General features: G+C 39.1%; 1 protein-coding gene and 1 pseudogene across 7 annotated transcripts in view; one reads left to right on the top strand and one right to left on the bottom strand.

Moving 5' to 3' along the window:
- Window positions 1–17068, top strand: part of ITGB1BP2 (integrin subunit beta 1 binding protein 2) — a gene marked incomplete at its 3' end in the record, with an annotated part of 20513 nt that extends 3445 nt beyond the window's left edge. For 3 of the 6 annotated variants that reach the window (XR_014306925.1, XM_082716215.1, XM_082716214.1), the window contains one exon: window positions 16843–17068. Coding sequence is in view for 4 of the 6 variants with exons in the window: in XM_082716215.1 (XP_082572341.1) it covers window positions 16843–16914 (72 nt within the window). Of the gene's footprint in view, window positions 1–3918; window positions 3958–8275; window positions 8400–16842 lie in introns of all 6 variants that reach the window. The other 3 variants (XM_082716213.1, XM_082716216.1, XR_014306926.1) reach the window with 2 other exon arrangements.
- A 419-nt stretch (window positions 17069–17487) lies between these two features.
- On the bottom strand, window positions 17488–18107 carry LOC309855652 (large ribosomal subunit protein uL22 pseudogene; annotated as a pseudogene). The gene has a single exon. The product of its transcript is annotated as a large ribosomal subunit protein uL22 pseudogene (transcript).
- Window positions 18108–23335: the final 5228 nt, after the last annotated feature.

Below are 23335 nucleotides of genomic sequence, written 5' to 3'. Positions count from 1 at the left end.
TGAGCTGGACAGAGGAGGAGGAAGAGGAGGAAGCAATGGGGGAATAGTGACACCAGTCAAGTATCTAGATAAGACCTCAGTGATTCCCTTAGAATCTCAGAGACCAGGATATGGTTGGCCATGTGGTGTCATTGAGCAGCAGCAGGCTGAAGGAGGGGAGAACAAAAGTGTCCAAACCATGCTGTTTTTTCCCTTAAATAAATCTTGTATTCTGCAGTTTCACATAGTGTCGTTCTCTCACCTCACTAAGATTGTATTCATTCCTCCCTACTTCTGTGTGTCTTTAACACACGTGTGAAAACAAGCACATGTACATTCAATCTGTTCTTTATAATCACCAGGTAATCTACTGAATACTTATTGTGTGCCCAGTTGTATATTAGGTGATTTAGAGCTATCTTTTTTTTTTTAATATTCAGTAAGAACCATAACACTATTTTTTTTTTTTTTTACTTAAAAAAAATTTTTTTTTCCAGTTTAGAGCTATCTATCTGAGAAACAAAAGTCTTATTTGTTCCCCTCAGGAAAATTATAGTCTGGCTGACAGACTAATCCACATGAAATAATAATAAACATTATCAGGTGGTTTAACTGAGTGTTAAATTGTGCAGTACAGTTATTAAGACCTATAGTTGTTGAGAGAGAGTGGAGCAATTAATGTGGACTATAGTAGAAAGGGAAAGCTCAATGGAAGAATGTTTTTTAATAGCTATGTTGGGACACAATTCACATACCATACAATTCACCCACTTAAAGTGTAAAATTCAGTGATTTTTTTTTTTTAGTATACTCAGAGTTGTGCAACCACTATCAATTTTCATTACTCCAGCAAGAAACCCTGTACCCGTTAGTGTACCCAGCCACTATCAGTATCCCCCCAAAATCATAGCTGTGGGCAACCACTAATCTACTTTCTGACTATATGGATTTTCCTATAATGGATATTTCATATGATTGGAATCATGTAATACGTGGTCTTTTTTAAGAGGCTTCTTTCACTTAGCATAATCTTTTCACAGTTCCTCTATGTTGTAACATGTATCAGTACCTTATTCCTTTTATGGCTGAATAATATTCCATTGTGTGCTTATACTACATTATGTTTATTTCATCAACTGAGGTACATTTGGGTTGTTTCCATTATTCTGAATAATGCTCCTATGAACATTTATATGCAAGTTTTTATGTGGACTTTTGTTTTCACTTCTCCTGGATATATACCTAGATGTATAATTTCTGGGTCAAATGGTAACTTTAACCTCTTAAGAAACTACAAGACTGTTTTCCAAAGGGGCTGTACCATTTTACATTTCCAACAGCAGTGTAAGGGTTCCAGTTTCTCCCCATCTTCAATAACACTTGTTACTTGTTCTTTTTTTAATGGGTGTGAAGCGGAATTTCATTATGGTTTTAACTGCATTTCCCCAATGCTAATGATGTTGAGCATCTTTTCATGTGCTTATTGGCCATTTGTGTTCTTATTTGGAGAAATGTCTATTCAAGTCCTTTGCCCATTTGTTAAACTTGTTGTCTTTTTATTGCATTGTAAGAATTTTTTTAAGATTTTATTTATTTATTTGATAGACAGAGATCACAACTAGGCAGAGAGGCAGGCAGAGAGAGAGGAGGAAGCAGGCTCCCCGCTGAGCAGAGAGCCCAATGGAGGGCTCGATCCCAGGACCCTGGGATCATGACCTGAGCCGAAGGCAGAGGCTTTAACCTACTGAGCCACCCAGGCGACCCAAGAATTTTTTTAATATATTCTGGAGACAAGTCTCTTGTCAGATATATGACTTGGAAATATTTTCTCCCATTCTTTGTTTTGTCTTTCTACTTCCTTGATGGTGTCCTTTGGTACACGAACATCTTTAACTTCTATGAAGTCTAATTTATCTTTTCTTTGGTTGCTTATATTTTTTGATAACCAAAACATTGTTTAATTCGAGGTCATAAAGAGGATTAGCTCCTATGTTTTTGAAGGGTTTTATAGTTTTACATTTAGGTCTTTGATCCATTTTGAGTTATTTTTTTGTGTATGGCATGAGGTAGGGACCCAACTTTATGTTTTTGCATGTGGATATCTAGTTGTCCCAGCATCATTTGTTGAGAAGGCTATTCTGTTCCCACTGGGTTGTCTTGGCACCCTAGTTGAAAATCAATTGACCAAAAATGTAAGGGGTAAGAAATAAATTTTGAATGGAAATTTTTAGAAATGAGAAATTTTGATGGGTATGGAAGAGTGGGGAGAGCCAAGCTAAGGCTGGAAGGTGTTTTGTTTTACTTTTTGTGTTTTATTTTAAATTCCTGAAGTAATACTCAGGAATTACTCAATGTAAAATACTTAGTGCAGAAGTATGTAAAGTAAAAAGTAAATGTTACTCTTTAGACTCTTTCCAAGCTTAGTCCCTTTGCTATTTGTAACACTGCTGACATATCAGAGGATGAGTTTAAGGGAGGGAACAAAAGAGTTGAGTTAAGCTGGATTGGAAGCAGGCTAAAATTCTAGATTAAGGATTTTGAACATGATTTAAAAGAGAGTTAGAGTTAAACTCTATTACTGAAACTTATAGCACACTATATTGAACTTAAATAAAATTTTAAAAAGAGAAAGGCAGTATACGCTGCCTTTTAAAAATGTAGATTCTTTTTTCTTTTTTTATTTATTTATTTTTAAAGATTTTATTTATTTATTTGACAGAGAGAGATCACAAGTAGGCAGAGAGGCAGGCAGAGAGAGAGAGAGGTGGAAGCAGGCTCCCTGCTGAGCAGAGAGCCCGATGCGGGACTCGATCCCAGGACCCTGAGATCATGACCTGAGCCGAAGGCAGCGGCTTAACCCACTGAGCCACCCAGGCGCCCTGTAGATTCTTTTTTAAAAGCTTATTTATTTATTTATTTGAGAAAGAGAGAGTGCGAGCAATAGCATAAGCAGTGGGGAGGGACAGAGAAAAAGGAAGAAACAGATGCCCTGCTGAGCAGGGAGCCCAATGCAGGGTTCCATCCCAGGACTCTGGGATCATGACCTGAGCTTAAGGCAGTTGCATAAATAAGCCACCCAGGTGACTCATTAAAATGTAGATTCGGGCGCCTGCGTGGCTTAGTGGGTTAAGCCTCTGTCTTCCACTCTGGTCATGATCTCAGGTCCTAGGATCCAGCCCCACATCGGGCTCTCTGCTCAGCAGGGAGCCTTCTGCCTGCCTCTCTGCCTACTTGTGATCACTGTCTGTCAAATAAAATCTTAAAAAAATAAATTAAATGTAGATTCTTAATCAGAGGAGTGATAATCTCTTGAGTCTCCCTTGAGTTGTATTTAGTACCTGGCTACAGGGTGGCCAGGAATCTGGGAGATTCAAACTCTAAGAAACTTCACACTACGAAGTTTCACCAAGCCTCAAAATGATCTCAAATTCTTTTCGTAGCACCCTTTTCTCTCAGTTCAGATTCAAGGAACGTAAGGTCTCATTGAGAGCTAGAAGTAAAATGTAGGTGGGAGAACGGACATGGGCAGCAAAGGAAAGGGGTCACAGGATAGCATGGCTGAGAATTTGGAGATTGAGGCAAGATTAGGGGATATTGGAGAATGCATCCAAGGAATGCATCTCTATGTCACAGAGAAGTTTGATCAGAGTTAAAGGGGCTTCCTGGGCTTTCAGGATATTCAGCATTTCTGGCTCATTTCTTTGCTCTCATACTACAGATTTAAAGTGCAAATAATTTTCCCCTTTGACCTGAACCTTTCAGGTTCTTTCAAACCCTGGCAGCAGTTTACTTTTAATGTCATTTTTCTATAGGTGAGTTGACATCAATAGGGGCTTAGATGGACATTTTAAAAATTTAGAGGTGTAGAATGTGTATAGAAAAGTGCAGAAAGTGCACTGATCTTAAATGTACAACTTTTTTCTATCTTATCAAAATCAGGGGACCAGCAACTACCCAGAATTCCTGGAGAGGATGAAGGTGAAGAATCAGAAAGTTCAAGTAACCCTTGTTGTATATAAACTTGATCTATAAAATTTCAAGTTTACAGAATTAATAAAGTAGCATACTTATTTTACACAGTCCAAAGCCTAAAATGTAAGAAAGTTTCAAACAGGTGCATAACATTAACAATAATAACAACAACAATAACCATAGCTACTGTTTCTCATACAAACTAACCTGTCAGGCACTATGCTAAGAGCTTTGCATGCATTAACTCATTTACTTCCCTACTTCCTATCATCACATGTACATATTGGTTCACATTGGCGCAAATCCTCTCCTTACTTCCTTTACACTTTTCATGTCTTCCCATTGTGCTTTGTATCCTGTTCCCTCACACCTTCCCAGAAACTTTACACTACTAATTATCCTTTCTCTCTCCCGTTTATTCAACCTTTCCCTCTCATTGGATATTTTCATTGACCTTTAAACTTGCTCAAGTCTCCGATTTTACAAAAACAATTTCACTAGACTACATAACCCTTTCCAGCTGCTACTTAACTCCTTTCTCTCCTTTATAAGTGAACTTTTTATTTAAAAAAAAGATTTTATTTATTTATTTGACAGATATCACAAGTAGGCAGAGAGGCAGGCAGAGGGGGAGGGGGGCAGGCTCCCCACTGAGCAGAGAGCCTGATGCGGGGCTCCATCCCAAGACCCTGAGATCATGACCTGACCTGAAGGCAGAGGCTTAACCCACTGAGCCCCCCAGGCGCCCCTGAACTTCTTGAAATAACTATTCATTTTTTATTTCTACCTTCCTATTCCCTTCAAAACACACTTTAATCTGACTTCCAACCCACTCAGTCTGTGGTGATAAGGTCACTTTGGGCCATCAAGTCACTAAATCCTGTGGATACTTTTTGGTCCTTGTCTTACTTGATCTCATAAGCAAAGACTGACACTCATAATAGTTTCTTCCTTGAAATACATTCAATACATTGGCTTCTATGACCCACAGCTTCTCTTGGTTTTCCTCCTACTTATCTGGCCACTCCTTTCAGTCTCCTTTGCAGGCTCTTCTTTTTCTACCTGGCCATCAAATGATGAAGTTCCTCAGGACTTAGCCCTAGTTTGCTCTCTTCCTATATATAACTCTTCTAGACATTCTCAGTTATGTCCGTGACTTAAAATACCACCCGCATCCAGATGACTCACACATGCTTATCTCTAGGTCATAGCTTTCCTTTGAGGTCCAGATTTGTATATTACAGTAATAATAGCTAACACATATATAGAACAGTGCTTGGCGTATATAGTAAGTACTATATAAGTGTTTGCTATTAATAGTACTACTATTACTCTTCTCTCTCATCACCAAAAGCTTTCACTTCAGACTATTAGGTTGGGGTGTTTTTTTCTCTTAGGAGGGACACATTTTCAATATCCTGTTTATAATGTTTCAATAAGAAAATGGGATTTTCTTGACAGTCAGGTTTTGCTAGTGCACAAAGTGATAACATGTTGTTTTTGTTGTTGTTGTTGTTTTAGTGATAACATGTTTAACATACCATTCATTGCCTCAGCTCTAGGATTAAGGGAGATTGTATTCACCTGCTGAAGGAATAAAGCATCATGTATAGAATGCCACTGTGCATTGCTTGAAGTAACATAGCTACTGATTAAAACTCATTCATTGCTGAGAGCTGTCCTAGAGCCATCTGAGAATATCCGAATCCTAAGGACCCAACTGGGGTCTTAGAAGAGGGGTCTTAGATGCCAAGCATAACACCAAGCCACTCTAGTCTAGCAGAGTCCCTTCGACAAGCCTATCCAGGCAACAACAAAGCACTTGGTGGATCAGTGATACCTCACATTGATATAACACCTTTCAAACAACTTTTACACCAGATTCAGAGTTACTATTTCTGGGATCCTTGCCTCCACTGTCCCCTTTCTCCCTTTCTGCTTCCCAAATCCCAGAACACTCGCTACAGGGAGAACTGAGTAGACCAATATAAATTCTTGCTGTCTAATTTCAACTTGGTCTTTGCAGCTGCTCAGCAACTCTTTTATTTGTCTCATACTTTCCCTGGCACTCTCCCCACAGAGGCTCTTAACAGATCTTCCTCTTCTCAAATTCCAGCTCCTCCTGTTCCACTCCTTCAGACTAATACACTTTCTTGAGATGCTTGACAATTCAATAACATTATTTTAAAGGGCTTTTTTTTCTGTAGAGAATTTGAAGCATATACAAAAGTAGAATAGCATAACAAACCCCATTTACCACACACTCAGCTTCAACTAGTATCAATTCTCACATACTTGTTTCATCTGTTTCCTCCTTTCTACATTATTTTGGAGCATATCCCAGACATGATATCATTCCATACTTTAATATTTCAGCATGTATCTTTAAGAGGTAAGGATCCTTTTTTAAGAAAAATCATAGTTGTAATACCATTTGCACACAGGACGCCTGGGTGGCTCAGTGGGTTAAAGCCTCTGCCTTCAGCTCGGGTCATGATCTCAGGATCCTGGGATCGAGCCCCGCATCAGGTTCTCTGCTCAGTGGGGAGCCTGCTTCCTCCTCTCTCTCTTCCTGCCTCTCTGCCTACTTGTGATCTCTCTTTTTCAAATAAATGAATAAAATCTTTGAAAAAAAATACCATTCACACACAAAAGCAATATTCCCTTTAATATCATTAAATGCCAATCAGTATTTAAATTTCCAGTAGTTTCATAAATGTCAAAAGAATTTTTTACACCTTTTTTTGGAATCAGTATCAAAATAAAGCCTACACATTGTGATTGGTGGATATGTATTGTATGTCACTTTTATCTATCTTTTTAAATTAAGCACTATGCCCACTGTGGGGCTTGAACTCATAACCCAGAGATCAAGTCATATGCTCCACCCACTGACCCAGCCAGGCACCCCATATATGGGGTTTAAAACTTTAAAACTAAAGATTCTCTTTTATCCCTTTTTTTCTTACAACTTTTTATTGAGGAAATCAGATTATTTTCAGTAGTTTCACACAGTCTCCGTTTTGCTGTTTGCATCTCTGCTGTATAGTTTTAAATGTTTCCTTGACTTCTGTTACATATGTTGGTAAAATCAGTGTCTGTACCATGCATCCTCTATCTCTGTTGTCCTGTTTTCAGTGGGATAGAGAAATTGTCCATGTGACCAAAGAAGTGGAAGGTGTCTGGCTTGGCAAGTGACTCAGGAAAGAGCTAGGACTCTTTAGCAGTACTGAAACAGATGGTTGGGGTCAGAGCTCAATAAATAGTAACAGAGGTCCAGGCAAGATAGGATGGGTGAGGGGCTGTGCAGTGTCAGATTTCTATTCTGCTGGTATGTTGAGCAGGGCAGGCAAGGAAATGGTGATCAGGCTGAAGTCAGAACTGGAAAAGAAGATGTAGTACTTGAGGCAGCAGTTGGGATTATTTCTCAGGGGATTACTCTACTCGCTATACCGTTTTCTAAATATATCTTATCCATTCATTCCCACCTCTGTGCCTTTCTCCAGGATGTTTCCTCTGCTTGGATTATCATCTCCTTTGTCTCCATTTATCCAAATCCTATTTATCTTTAATGGCCAGTGCAAGCTCTTTGTTTTCCATACTTTTGCTTGTGGAATCATAAAATATCTCTAAAAGGATAAATAAGAATATTGGTTGGGGCACCTGGGTGGCTCAGTGGGTTAAGCCACTGCCTTCGGCTCGGGTCATGATCTCAGGGTCTTGGGATCGAGTCCCGCATCGGGCTCTCTGCTCAGCAGGGAGCCTGCTTCCCTTCCTCTCTCTCTGCCTGCCTCTCCATCTACTTGTGATTTCTCTCTGTCAAATAAACAAATAAAATCTTTAAAAAAAAAAAAGAATATTGGTTGCTTGGGGTACCTGGGTGTGTCAGTTGGTTAGGCATCTGACTCTTGGTTTTGGCTCAGGTTGTGATCTCAGGGTCACAGGGATTGAACACTGTCAGGCTCTGTACTCCACACGCATTCTCTTGAGATTCTCTCTCTAAAAAAATAAAACCTAAAGAAAAAAAATACTGATTGCTTTTTCCAGGAAGGGAATTGGATGTCCAGAGAACACGGCTGGAAGGGAGAAAGATATTACCTATTTGTTGCAGGAGGGACAGTTAATTTGATGAAAATGTCTGCTATGAATTTGGTAGAAGTAGAAGCAGGGAGATTGAGTAGAATGAGGAGGGTCTGGAACAGCCTCTGCGGGGAGAGTGCCAGGGAACGTATGAGACAAATAAAGGAGTTGCTGAGCAACTGCAAAGGCCATTTTGAAATTGGATAGCATGAATTTATGTTGGTCTGCTCTGTTCTCTCTGTAGCAAGTGTTCTAGGATTTGGGGAGCAGAAAGGAAGAAAGAGGACAGTGGAAGCAGGGATCCAAAAGACCATAACACTGAATCTGGTGTAACTGGGAAATAATAACTGATCTGGATAAATTGAAAGGTAAAGTACCTAAGGGTTCCACTGAGATTAGAGTTGAAGAGATCAGAGACATAAAAGTTGTTTGGAGAAGTGTTACATCAATGTGTGATATGAGTGATTAACCGAGGGCTTCATTGGTTCCCAGATGGGCTTGGCAAAGGGGCTCTTCTAGGACTCCAGGGTCCTTAGGTTTTGGATATTTTCAAATGGCTCTAGAATAGCCCTTAGCAATGACTGGGGTTTTAAGGAGGAATTCATCATTGAACTTGGAGCTTCTGCAAGAGGCATGGTGGGAGGAGTAGCAAAAAATTAAACTACTCTTTATTTAAATCTGTCTATTCTGTTATCTTTTTCTATCTCTATATAATATATACATGTATCTCAAATGATAATATATATTTAATTCTTAGAACAGTGTATTCAAAGCATTATTATTATTATTATTATTTCTTAAATATTTTATTTATTTGGGAGAGAGAGCCAGAGATAGAGAGAGCACAACCTGGGGGGAGAGAGAGAAGCAGGCTCCCTGCTCAGCAAGGCCTTGGGATCATGGCCTGAGCCAAAGATAGATGCTTAACTGACTGAGCCACCCAGGTGCCCTTATTATCATTTTTTTTTAATATTTATTTTTTATTTATTTGACAGAGAGAGATTACAAGTAGGCAGAGAGGCAGGCAGAGAGAGAGAGAGGAGGAAGCAGGCTCCCTGCTGAGCAGAGAGCCCGATGCGGGACTCGATCCCAGGACCCCGAGATCATGACCTGAGCCGAAGGCAGAGGCTTAATCCACTGAGCCACCCAGGTGCCCCCTTATTATCATTTTTATAAAACACGAAGAAATTGAGCTTCAGGGGGGTTACATAATTTTCCCCAGGTCACAGAGCTATCAGGTATCAGAGCCTGGGACACAAATCTAGGTCTTGACTACAAAGCCCACGTTCTTTGGTGTTCCAGCAAACACCTCCCTCCACTAAATGAATCCTATTTTGCCAGTGACATCTGTAATTGTGGATCCATTGTCACCAAAAATAGTTATACACCAAACTGAAATCTTCTGATGAGTAGGGATTTAATTGAGTAGGATGGACGAGATAGTTGAAGGCAGTGAAACTAATTGAAGATAATTGGCAGTGGTCCAGGGGAGAAAGTTAAGGCTGCAGACTAAGTGGGCATGGTAGTAAGAATGGAGGAAGGAGTCATAGATGTAAGAGGTATGTCTTAATTTAGGCTGCTGTGACAAAGTATCATAGACTGGGTATTTTATAAACAACAGAAATTTATTTTTCCACAGTTGAATTCTGATGAGGGGGATTACTCTACTTGCTATAGAGAGCAGAGAAAGGAAGAAAGCTCTCTCATGACTCTTAAAAGGGCACTAATCTTATTTATGTCCTCATCTAATCCTAATTACCTCCCAAAGGCCCTACCTCCCAATACCATCATATTGAGGGATAGGGTTTCAATATATGAATTGTAAGGGGAAATAATCAGTCTGTAACAAGATAGTCCCCAGGTAAGAATGAAAGTAATGTGGCCATGCTCTTCTGTGTTTCTTAAACTTAACGCAACTCACTCCTTCCTCAACGTCTCTGTAATATCTGATCCCCCTTCCAGGTTTTTGAATAGCTGGCTCCTTCTTCTCATTCATATTTCAGCTCATGATAGGTAACCAATTCATTATCTTGAAAATTAATTAATAAAGAGAGAATCAAGCATTTATCCTGCCTTTCCTATCTGAATTGGGTAACAAGATAGAGTGGTACGTCTTTTTGCAAAACTATTCCAGTGAATGAAAAGAAATAATAAAATCAGAGCATCACTTTTTGGCAATCCTTGATAAATAGCTATAAGTAGTAAGCATCAACAGGTTTAAGATTATAAAGAGAGTGCTTTAAGTGCTTTAAGATTAGTAAGAGATGTCAGACATTGTGTCCATCCTATAGTCATACCAAAGAGATGGAACCCAAGTTTGATTTAGTCTTTCGATCCAGCTGCCAGTTTGTAGGAAATAGAGGAACTGCACAATGCCTGTGTAATCAGCAAAACCCACAGTGAGAAGCTTTACAGGTCAAACTGCTCAAGTTTCTACACAAAAGAATTACCTCTTAGAGAGGCCTTTCTTGACCATCGCCTCTAAATTAGCACCTTCTGTCCACGTTACTATCACATTACCCCGTTTGATTTTCCCCATAGCCTTTATCATCAACTGAGGTTTCTTTACATGAGAAACAGTATAGCATTAACAGTTAAGAGGACATATTATAACATCAGCCTGCCTGGATTCAAATCATGACTCTTCCACTTACTAGCTATATGACCTTAGACTACTTAAGAGTTATGTGCCTCAGTTTCCCCAACTGTAAAATGGGATTAATAATAGTGCCTATATCATAAGGTCATTAGTAGTATTAAATGAGTTAACATATCTAAAGAGCTTAGTATAGGTACTGATATAGGGTAAGCATTATAAAAATGATAGCACTATTAATGCATAATCATTTTTTTATTTGTACATTATTTCTTTCACTGGACTATAAGTCTGTACTTACATGCTATTCCCAGAACCTAAAGCTGCCTAGCACATATATGAGACATGCTTAATAAATATTTGTTGAATGAAGGGCCTGAATTAGAGTAGCAAAGAATAGACAGGAAAGAGACATGTAAGATATTATTTAAAAAGAGATAAACCTTGGACTTAGAGATTTTTTTTTTCTGATATGGGATGAAATGGTATGAGATGACTACTCCAAGGCTTCAAGTTCAAGTAATAGGTAGAAGGTGAGTGCATTTAACAAAAATAGAAGTGGGAACTAGAAGTAATATTTGAAAATTCTGATAATTTTATTTTAGATATGAGCTTGAAATTATGGCAAAACATGAGTAGAAATGCTAGCAGGAAGTTAATTATAAATGCAAAATTGGAGTTCATGAGAAAAGTCAGCACTGAAAATAGATTTGAGTATCATCTTCATCAATGTGACACTTAAATATTCAACTTTCATCCTTAAAAAAAACAAAAACTCCAGAAGTTGAATAAATGGAAAATAAAATATTTGAACCCTTAAATTTATCCTACAGAGGAAGTCACTGTTAGTTTGGTGTATATCCTTTTCTATGCATTTGCAAACATATTGGCATATAACATGTAGGGACATAGTAAAAGTCCAAGTGGCTATCTATATACATATGGAGAAATTTGTTTTACTTTTTGGACAATTTGAAATCATTCTTTTTAAAAAAAAGATTTTATTTTATTTATTTTTTTTGACAGAGATCACAAGTAGGCAGAGAGGCAGACAGAGGTGGGGGGAAGCAGGCTCCCTGCCAACAGGGATCCCGATGCAGGGCTCAATCCCAGGACCCTGGGATCATGACCTGAGCCAAAGGCAGAGGCTTAACCCACTGAGCCACCCAGGTGCCCCAATTTGAAATCATTCTATAGTATTTTTCCATTGCTTGCTTAATCATTAAATATGTCACTTTATGGTCCTTGAAGATATTTCCATGTCAGATCTCAGACATTCTTTTTTGTACTGTATTGTACTTGATTGTACATATATGCCATAATTTATCTATCTGTTCCCCTATAGATGGACACTTAGGTTGTTTCTAGGTTTTTGTTATTACAAATTATGCAGCAAGGAAAATCATTTGACATGTATCTTTGATTATTTGTGCTAGTATTTCTTTTCTTTTTTTAAAGATTTTATTTATTTATTTGACAGAGAGAGAGATCACAAGTAGGCAGAGAGGTAGGCAGAGAGAGAGGAGGAAGCAGGCTCCCTGCTGAGCAGACAGCCCGATGCGGGGCTCGATCCCAGGACCCTGGGATCATGACCTGAGCTGAAGGCAAAGGCTTTAACCCACTGAGCCACCCAGGCGCCCCTAGGGGGTGAGCATTTTTTTTTAACTGAATATCCATATATAGACTTTTGGTTAAACTTAGTTTTCAGTGGCGCCTGGATGGCTTAGATGGTTAAGTGTCTGCCTTTGGCTCAGGTCAGGATTCCAGAGTCTTGGGATTGAGTCCCCCATTGGGTTCCCTGCTTATCGGGAGCCTGCTTTTCTCTAAAAAATAGTAACAACAATAATAATAATTAATAAATTAACTAACTTAATTTTCAGCCCCATGTGTCATTCATATTCCTCTTGTCTTGGATCCTGGAACCTTTCCATAGTTTTACTGGTGAAATTGCCCCTTCTCATCTGTATCCTTTTTTTCCAGTTTTTGTTGTTGTTGTTGTTGTTGTTGTTTTTTTTAATGTAAGCTCCATGCCCAGTGTGGAGCCCAACATGGGGCTTGTACTCACAGCCCTAAGATCAAGACATGAGCTGAGATCGAGAAATGGACACTTAACTGACCCACGCCCCTGGGTGGCTCTGTATCCTTTGCACTAGATCAGAATTTCTTCCTACTTACTATTTCAGGTACCATTTCTCAAATGGCTTTCCTGGTTCTAGAGAACACCTAGAACTTTTTGTCCTTTGGGTTTGTACATACTTTATATATTAGTATACTTTTAGTAGTGTCTCATAAGGATTCTGAAATGCTGTGTTTTTCATACTAAATTCCCACATAAGGGGTGCCTGGCTGGTTCAATTGCAAGACCAGCGTGCAACCTGGTCTTAGGGTTGTAAGTTTGAGCCCTACCTTGGGTATAGAGATTACTTTAAAAAATAGATAAATTACCATATGTAACTGTCTCTCTATTCAGTTCTGCTTGTTTGTTTGTCTATTTTTTTTAAGTAATCTGTACACCCAACTTGGTGCTCCATTTCACAAGCCAGAGATCAAGAGTTTCATGCTCTACCGAGTGAGCCAGCCAGGCGCCCCTATTTGTCTATTCTTGAAGCTTATCACACTTTTATATAGTAATTTTATGTTGGGTAGGCAAGTCTTCCCTTATTTCTTTTTTCTATCTTTTAAAAGTTTCTTGTCTTTTTCTGTGTATTCTTTCAGATAAACTTCAGAACCAGCTTGTCTGGTATTCCCACCCTAGCCCCCCTCCAAATCCCAATGAGATTGTTATGGAAATTTGTAGTTATTTGAAATTTTTTTCAATTATGAAACCTCTCATTCAGGAATATTGTGCATCTATCTATATTTCAGATCTTCATACTTATAGCCTTCAGCAATATTTTTTAGTTTTATTCATGTAAATGTTTTGTACATATCTTTTTTGTGTGATTTTATTTTTAAGTAATCTCTACATCCAATGTGGGGCTTGAACTTGAAACCCTAAGGTAAGAATCAGATGCTCTACTGGCTGAGCCCCACAGGCTCCCCTTTTTGTACATTCCTTGTTGGATTTACTTCTGTCATTTTTTCCCCACTACTATGAATGGGATCTTTTCCCCCATTATATATATTTTTTATTATTATGTGTTTTTTTGTTTTTAAAGATTTTATTTATTTAGGGGCGCCTGGGTGGCTCAGTGGGTTGAAGCCTCTGCCTTCAGCTCGGGTCATGGTCCCAGGGTCCTGGGATCGAGCCCTGCATCTGGCTTTCTGCTCAGCAGGGAGCCTGCTTCCAACTCTCTCTGCCCGCCTCTCTGCCTACTTGTACCTGTCAAATAAATAAATAAATAATCTTTTAAAAAAAGATTTTTTTTTTTAAAGATTTTATTTATTTGTTTGTCAGAGAGCGAGCAAGCAGGAACAAGCACAGGCAGACAGAGTGACAGGCAGAGTCAGAGGGAGAAGCAGGCTCCCTGCAGAGCAAGGAGCCCGAAAGGGGACTCGATCCCAGGACGCTGGGATCATGACCTGAGCCGAAGGCAGCTGCTTAACCAACTGAGCCACCCAGGCGTCCCAAAAAAAGATTTTTTTAAAATTTATTTGACAGAGAGCGAGCAAGAGAGGGAACACAAGCAGGGGGAGTGGGAGAGCGAGTGAAGCATCTTTCTTATATGTCTTATCTTATATAAAGATTGGCATCTTTCATCAATTCTCAGATATTTTTTCTTCAAATCCTGCTGTTTTCTCTCTTCTTCACCTGAACTTCAGTTGGATATCACCTGTAAGGATGGGGCCTTTCAAACTTGGGCTGTGGGGGAGGGGGGCAATTGGGTACCTCAGTTGGTTAAGCATCTGACTCTTGGTTTTGGCTCAGGTCATGATCACATGGTGGTGGGATCAAGTCCACATTGGGCTCTGTGCTCAGCACAGGAGAGGGGGAGTTTCTGCTTCAGAGTCCCTCTCCTTCTCCCTCCCACTCAATCTCTCTCAGATAAGTAAATAAATAAATAAATACATAAATCTTTATAAATAAATAAATAGACTTAAGCTGTAGGCCACCAGAAATCAGATGACTTCAGAGCAAAAGTCTGTTCCAGCACTTATCCAGCAGAATTGTGGTTATTCATTGTTTCCTCTACTCTCAATGTACCATATATATGTGTACATATATATATATATATATATATATATATATATATATATATAGTGACATATATATATCACTATACACACTTATAAATATATCTTGAAATTTATTCCATATCACTGTATAATCTACCTCCTTCCTTTTTTTCATGTATTGAGGTATATAACTTATATTTTAGTAAAATGCATATATCTTAAATATATATATATATTTTAAAGATTTTATTTATTTATTTGACAGGCAGCGATCACAAGTAGGCAGAGAGGCAGGCAGAGAGAGAGAGAGAGAGAGAGAGAGGAGGACGCATGCTCCCTGCTGAGCAGAAAGCCTGTTGCGGGGCTCAATCCCATGACCCTTACCTCATGATCTGAGCTGAAGGCAGAGGCTTAAACCACTGAGCCACCCAGGCACTCCAAGTATATATTTTTATATGTGTATACATTTATGTAAAAGCCCCCACCCAGGTCTAAATACAGAACATTTCTAGCCAACCACAGAAGGCTGGCTCCTTTTAAGATTTTATTTATTTATTTGAGAGAGAGAGAGAGAGTGTGTGTGTGTATGCACGAGGAGGGAAAGGAGCAGAGGGAGAGGGACAAGCAGACTCTGCACTGAGTGTGGAGCCTGACATGGGGCTTGATCCCACAACCCTGAGATCATGACCTGAGCCAAAATCAAGAGTCAGGCCTTTAACTGACTGAGCCACCCAGGCGCCTCGTGTGTTATTAGTTTTAATAAATAATGCCAAATTGCCTTCAAAGAGGATGTATTATATTAAATAACAATATACATGAGGGCCTGTTTCCCACCGTTTTTACCAACTATTAAATATTTTTGTCTTGGGACGCCTGGGTGGCTCAGTTGGTTGGACGACTGCCTTCAGCTCAGGTCATGATCCTGGAGTCCTGGGATCAAGTCCCGCATCAGGCTTCCAGCTCCATGGGGAGTCTTCTTCTCTCTCCGACCTTCTCGCTCATACTCTCTCTCACTGTCTCTCTCTCAAATAAATAAATGAAATCTTTAAATATATTTTTGTCTTTGCCAATCTGACAGGTAACACATAGAAACATGTAGTTAATACATATTTTAACTAAAAATACATGCACATGGTAAGAAAATTCAAGCAATATAAAAGGATATACAATGAAAGTTATATATTACTCCTACTCCTAGTCCCTCGTTCCCTTGGTTCTCTTTCCAGAGACTACCACTAGTCTCAGTTTCTCGTGAATCTTCCAGATACATTCTGTGCAAATCATGCACATGCAAGTATAAATTGGTGTATGTGTGTGTGTACATGTGTCTGAGTATCTCTATCTGGCAGATATTTTGATGAAAAAAAATTTACCTTCCCCCTTCCCCTTAAAAATCTATCTATATCTATATACCTATATCCATTTTTTCTCCCTTTTGTTCACAAATGGCAGCAGGCTATTCACTCTGCTTTTTTCACAATGTATCTTTGAGATTGTGTCATAATAATACATTTACAGCTGCCTTTTCTTTTTTATGATTGTATCATTTATTTGACCAGTTCCAGGCATTTTCATTGTTTTCAGTATCTTGTTATTACATGCAGCCTCCTTTGTAATATAATATAATAATAATTGAAGTGTGTAATACATACTTCATTTGTATACATCTGCCAGTATATTTATAGGATAAATTCCTAGAAGTATGGTTCCTGGATCAAAGTGGTTAGTGGCGGATGTGATTCCCTGCCCAACTTCCATTCTACATCTTCCCCATTGTTATAGTGCTCATAAAGTTTGAAGCGGTGGAATTGATCTCAGCCCCAGCTTCTGGCTGGGGGGCACCACCCTCCTAACCCAATCAGGGTAAATCCATCCCCCATGCCTTAGTGATTGGTTCTGACTATCCAGGTCATAGCCAATGAATGCAAACCATTCTCCTGTCAAGGAGATTGTTCAGGAATGGGCCATTGGCCCAGTTCAAGTAAATGAAATGGTAGAGGATGTTTGTTGAAGTATATGGGAGAAGGTTTTGGTTTTGGTTTTGTTCTTTGCTCTTCTGAGACGGATAACAAGCTGATTTTGTCTTTTCTTTTGGACAGTGTGGTGTGGCTGATGTGGAGCCTTCTAATGCTACAGCCCTTTTGCTACCAAGAAGGAAGTCAAATTTATGATGAAGCTCACACTTTGGAAGACAGATCTGACAGAAGGACATTAGATCCTTGATGATACTTTTGATCCATGGAATCAAATCAACTGCAAAGTTCTCTCATCTGCTGGAATTTGCATTTGTATGAACCAATAAATTCTCTTTATTGTTTAAGCCTATTAGAGTTAGGTTTTCTGTTACCACTAAAAAGGCATATGTACTTTAAAAGTTTTTGATAAGTTGCCTTCCAAAAGTTATACCAATTTATAATGCCAGCAACATAGTACAAGAGTGTCTGTTTTGCCCCACTCTTGCCAAAACAATGTATTGTCAAATTTTTGATATTACCATTTTTACTGGAAATGAGTGTTATTGTGCTTTTAACACAGTCTTTTTATCATGAGTAAGGTTAAGCATCTTTCTAATGTTTCAAAGTCGCACGTATTTCCTTTGTGTGTCTGTGAATATAGGTGTATATTGCTCATGTCCTCTGCCTAGTTTTCTATTTCTCTTTTTCTTATTGCTTTGTAGAAGCTTTTTGTATACTAAATAGAAAATCAGGCCTTTGTCAGATGGGTTGTAATGTATTTTAAGAGTTTCTCCTTTGGCTTTTGATTTTACCTTTATTTTCTATTTTTTTAATTTGCATTTTTTCTATGCAGCATTTTACTCCCATGCCATAAGTTTTTGTTTCTTCAGTTTCTTCTGTGATACCTCTTTCTTCTGTGCAACCTCCTCTTCTGGTTTAGGAGCAATCTGCTCTTTTTCAGTAACGATCATCTTGATGTGGCCATGACAGCTCATGTACAGGTTAATTGGCCATGAGCCCTGTAAATTCTACACTGCATCTTGGGGGCTTTGTTCACCTGAATGTGCTCAATGACCAGAGAATCTACATCTAAACACTTAAGTTCAGCTTTACTCTCTAATTTTCAAGCATGTGCAGTAAAAACTCAGCACTCTTCTTGGGCCACTGACTCTGTACCCAGCCCACTGTTTGGCCTGGGCACACCTACCAACTCCACCATTGTAGTGAGGGAATGGCACACACTGCTTCTGCAAAGTAACGTCTTTCAGGTACTTGGTGGCTTTTTGGATATGTATACACTTGTCGGCCTGGGAAGTTCCATGTGTGTTATTAAAGAGAACACAGAGATTTGAACCTCTTGATTTGTATGATTTCATAGGATTTTCTGGGTCAAGCAAATAGCAAACCATTTTCAGAGGTCACCTCAGGCTGCTTAGGAGAAGAGGAAGAGCAGTCTCCTATTTTCATTTTTTAAAGATTTTATTTATTTATATATTTGACAGAGAGAGAGAGAGAGATAGCAAGTGAAGGAATACAAGCAGGGGGAATGAGAGAGGGAGAAGCAGGCCTCCCACCGAGCAGAGAGCCTGATGTGGGGCTTGATCCCAGGACCCTAAGATGATGACCTGAGCCGAAGGCAGATGCTTAACAACTGAGCCACCCAGGCACCCCTATTTTTATATTTTTTAGTGGCCAAATATGTATAACATAAAATTTACCATATTTTTTAAAGATTTTATTTATTTATTTGAGAGAGAGAGAAAGCACAAGCAGGGGTTGGGGAAGAGGCTGAGGGTGAAGGAAAAGACTCCTTGCTGAACAGGGAGCCCCATGCGGGGCTCAGTTCTGGGACTCTGGAATCATGACCTGAGCAGAAGGCAGACACTTAACTCACTGAGCCACCCAGGTGCCCCATGACTGTGTGATATTTTATTCTTTTTTATGTTAATGTGGTGTATCACATTGATTGATTTTCGTATGTTGAACCATTCTTGCATCCCAGGGATAAATCCCACTCGGACATGGTATATGATCCATTTAATGTGCTGTTGAAACAAATTTCCTAGAATTTTGTTGAGGATTTTTACATCCATGTCCATCAGGAATATTGGCCTGTAGTTGTCTTTTCTTGTGGTGTCTGTCTGGATTTGGTATCAGAGTGAAGCTGGCTTCATAGAGTGAATTAGGAAGTTTCCTCCTCTTCAGTTTTTTTTTTTTTTTTTTTTTTGGAAGAGTCAGAGAAAGACTGACGTTAATTTTTCTTTAAATATTTGGTTGAATTCAACAGTGAAGCCATCTGGTCCTGAGCTTTTCTTTGTCAGGGAGTCTTTACTGTTTCAAATCCTTACTACTCACAGGTCTTTATGGATTTTCTACTTTTTCCTGGGTTGGTTTTGGTAGATTGTGTGTGAAAGGGACATAATTTGTTTCCTCTACCAAGTGAATATTTCTGTATTCCAACTGTGTGGGTGTTTTTCCCACATCAAGCAATTATCCACATCTCTCTGCAGACTCTGAGTGTTCTGTAATTTAACTCGATTCTGACACTATCTCCTGGAGATAGCATTGTATCCCACAGGTTAAGGGCTCAGTTCCACAAGTTTCCCCCCACTTCAGATGCCAATTGCAAGTCCAGGTTGTCATTTGTGCTCCTGACTGACTAGCTACATATCAGGGGTCCCCATAACCCTCCTCCTTATATTTGATAATTTGCTGGAACAGCTCAAAAAACCCGGGAAAACAGTTAACTTACTAGATTACCAGTTTATTATAAAAGGATGAAACTCAGGAAGAGCCAGATGGAAAGATACAGAAATGTGTAAGGGAAGGGGTGTGGAGCTTACATGCTTTCTGTGGGTATGTTTCCCTCTCAGCACCTAAACATGTTCACCAGCGTGGGAACTCTCTGAATCTCTTCAGTTCAGCTTTTTATGGAGTCTTCATTACATAGACATGATTGATTACATAATTGGCCATTGGTATGACTCCAGCCTCTCTCCTTTCCATATTCTCTGTACACATTGTTGGTTCTCCTGGCTACCATCACTCATCCTGAGGCTATCCAGAAACCCCCAGCTACAAGTCTTGTGTTTTTGGTTTTGTTCGGGTTTTTTGTTTCTGCAATGACCAGTCTGGTTGCACTATCCATTACTGAAAATGGAGTATTGAAGTCTCCAACTTATTATGGAACTGTCTATTTCTCCTTCAGCTTTGTTAATATCTGCTTTATATATTTTAGGGCTCTGTTCTTATGTTTAAAATTGTTATATATTCTTGCTGGATCAAACATTTTATCAATATATAATGCCATTTTTTGTTTTGTAATCTTTTTATATTTAAAGCCTTATTGTCTCACAGTAATATAGTTACCCCTGTGCTGTTTTGGTTACTATTTTCATGGAACATATTTTTTTAATATTTTATTAATTTATTTGAGAGAGAGAGAGAGAGATCACAAGTAGGCAGAGAGGCAGGCAGAGAACGAGGGGGAAGCAGGTTCCCCGCTGAGCAGAGAGCCCTATGCGGGGCTCGATCCCAGGACCCTGAGATCATGACCTGAGCTGAAGGCAGAGGCTTAACCCACTGAGCCACCCAGGCGCCCCTCATGGAACATATTTTTAAATCCTTTTAGTTTCAGCCTCTTTATGTTCTTATGTTTAAAGTGACTTTCTTATAGACAGCATATAGATTCTGATCCTCTTTTTAAAATCCAATTTAGGGGCTCCTGGGTGGCTCAGTTGGTTAAGTGTCTGCCTTCAGCTCAGGTCATGATCTCAGGGTCATGTTTAAAAACTCATTTTTAAGCATGTGATCAAGCCCTGCATCAGGCTCCCTTGCTTGGCGCGGAACCTGCTTCTCCTTCTGCTGCTCCCCCTGCTTGTTCTCTCTCTCTCTCTCTTTCTGTCTCTCTCTGTCAAATAAATAAATAAATAAATAAATAATCTTAAATCAAATCAAATCAAATCTGGCAACCTCTGCCTTTTACCAGGAGAGTTTAAACCATCTATATTTAATGTGAGTATTGATAAAGAGAAATTTACTTCTGTCATTTATCTATTTGTTTTCTTTTTTCACACCTAACCCCCACCACTTTAGTAATTGTAAGTTTGTTCTCTATAACTCAGAGTCTGTATCTTGATTTGTTTCTTTCTCCTTTTTTTTCCTTTGCTAGTTTGGTTTGATTCTTAAATTCCACATATGAGTTAAATTGTATGGTATTTGTCTTTCTCTGACTTATTTCGGTTAGCATTATGTTCTCTAGCTCCATCCTTGTTGTTGCAAATGGCAAGACTTCATTCTTTTTTATGGCTGAATAATATTCTACTGTACATAAAAGAAGGGAAGCTGGTGAAAGAATAGGTGGCCTGCATTTCATCTGTCCCTTGAATTCAGTTAGTTATGTATCAAATCATTCTGAAGACCTGTGAATCCAACCTGAAGTCTAAAAAAAGAATTACTGCAATTCTTCAGATAGAAAAGTGACCAGTTTTTACAAGTGGTGAAAGGAGCCTTCAGGAAACAAAGGCCACATAGAGAAACCTGAAGCAGCTTACACTGAACCTGCACCCCTGGCAAGGGGTGATGCAACTCCACCCAGGCAAAGACAACTGAGAATCAGTGCATCAGGCCCCTCCCCCAGAAGACCAGCATGAACATCAGTCAAATAACAAGTTTATGGTTCACTCAGAACTGAAAAACTCCTGTGCTAGGGGGAAAATAGTATATATAATTTGGGTTTTTTTCTTATGAGTCTATTGACTCATAAGTCTATTGACTTTTAAAATTACAAGTTTAAAATTTTCTTTTTCAGTTTTTTTTCCTTGGGAACTAGTTTCTCATTTTGTCAACTTTTTGTTTTTAAGTCTTTTAAAATTTTCATTTGTACATTTAATAGATATATTCTTCATTTTGTCTTCCTTTAACTATACACATATATAGTTTTTCTTTCTTTATAATTTTGGGATTTAGTATCTTCTAACAAACAGACCAAAATACACCCAGGACCAAGTGGATCACCCTGTTTTGTCCACCTGTGAGATTATAATCTCTTTTTCTCCCTTTTTCTTTCTTTTCTGTTTTTGTTTCTGAACTTTTCAGATTTGTCTACTGTGTATTTCAGTGGTATTATGGTAGATATTTTTTAATTTTGTTCCTTTGTTCATCTATTCTTCTCTGGACAAAATGACTAGAAGGAGAAATTCACAGTAAAAGAAAGAACCAGAAGTAATACTCCCCACCATAGATCTAATTGATATGGATATAAGTGAAATGTCAGAAATTGAATTCAGAATAATGATTATGGAGTTACTAGCTGGGCTTGAAAAAAGCATAAAAGACTAGAGAATCTCATAGTGCAGAAACAAAATCTAATCAGGCTGTAATAAAGAATTATTTAACTGAGATACAGTCCAAAATGTTTGCTCTAACATCTCAGGTAGGTGAGGTAGAAGAGAGGGTCAGTGACATAGAAGACAAAATGATGGAAAGGAGGGAAACTGAGGGAAGGCTTTGAGAAATTGGTGATACCATAAAGCAAAAGAGTATTAGAATTATTGGGGTCTCAGGTGCATGTGGGTGACTCAGTTGAACATCTTCCTTTGGCTCAGGTTGTGGTCCTGAGGTCCTGGGAACAGGCCCCGTGTCGTGTCCAGCTCCCTGCTTAATGGGGAGTATTCTTCTCCCTCTCCCAACTTGTGCTCGCTCTCACTCTCTCTCACTTTCTCTCTCAAATAAATAAAATCCTTTCTAAAAAGATGTTATTTATTAATTTTCTTAACAGAGACAGTGACAGAGATAACACAATTGGAGAGTGGAAGAGGGAGAGTGGAAGAGGGAGAAGCAGGCTTCCCACCCAGCAGGGAGCCTTCGCAGGGCTTGATCCCAAGGCCCAGGGATCATAACCAGAGCCGAAGGCAGATGCCCAATGACTGAGCCACCCAGGAACCCCAAATAAATAAATAAATAAAATCCATTAAAATTAAAAAAAAAAAAAAAGAACTGGGCACCTGTGTGGCTCGGTGTGTTGAGCCTCTGCCTTTGGCTCAGGTCATGATCTTAGGGTCCTGGGATGGAGTCCCACATCAGGCTCTCTGCTCAGTGGGGAGCCTGCTTCCTCCTCCTCCTCTCTCTCTCTCTCTGCCTGCCTCTCTGCCTACTTGTGATCTCTCTCTGTCAAATAAATAAATAGAATCTTAAAAAAAAAAAAGAATTATCAGGCTCCCAGGGGAAGAAGAAAGAGAGGGATAGAAGATATATTTGAGCAAATCATAGCTGAGACCTTCTCTAAGCTGGGAAAGGAAACAGGCATTCAGGTCCAGGAGGTACAGAGAACCCCCCTCAAAATCAATAAAAATAGATCAGCATGCCAACATATAATAGTGAAGGTTGCAAATTTCATAGATAAAGAGAAAATCTTCAAAGGAGCTCAAGACAAGAGGTTCTTAACGTATAAGGGGAGGAACATCAGACTGGCAGCAGACCTATCCACAGAGAACTGGCAGGCCAGAAATGGCTGGTATGATATTCAGGGTACTAAATGAGAAAAACATGCAGTCAAGGATACTTCATCCAGCAAATCTGTCATTCAGAATGGAAGGAGAGATAAAGAACTTCCAGGACAAACAGAAATTGAAAGAAT

The sequence above is a fragment of the Mustela nivalis genome (assembly GCF_964662115.1).
Source record: "Mustela nivalis genome assembly, chromosome: X".
In the NCBI taxonomy this organism is placed as follows: domain Eukaryota; kingdom Metazoa; phylum Chordata; class Mammalia; order Carnivora; family Mustelidae; genus Mustela; species Mustela nivalis.
Note: the sequence above shows the minus strand (reverse complement) of the source record. Positions and strands in the feature narration are given on the sequence as shown.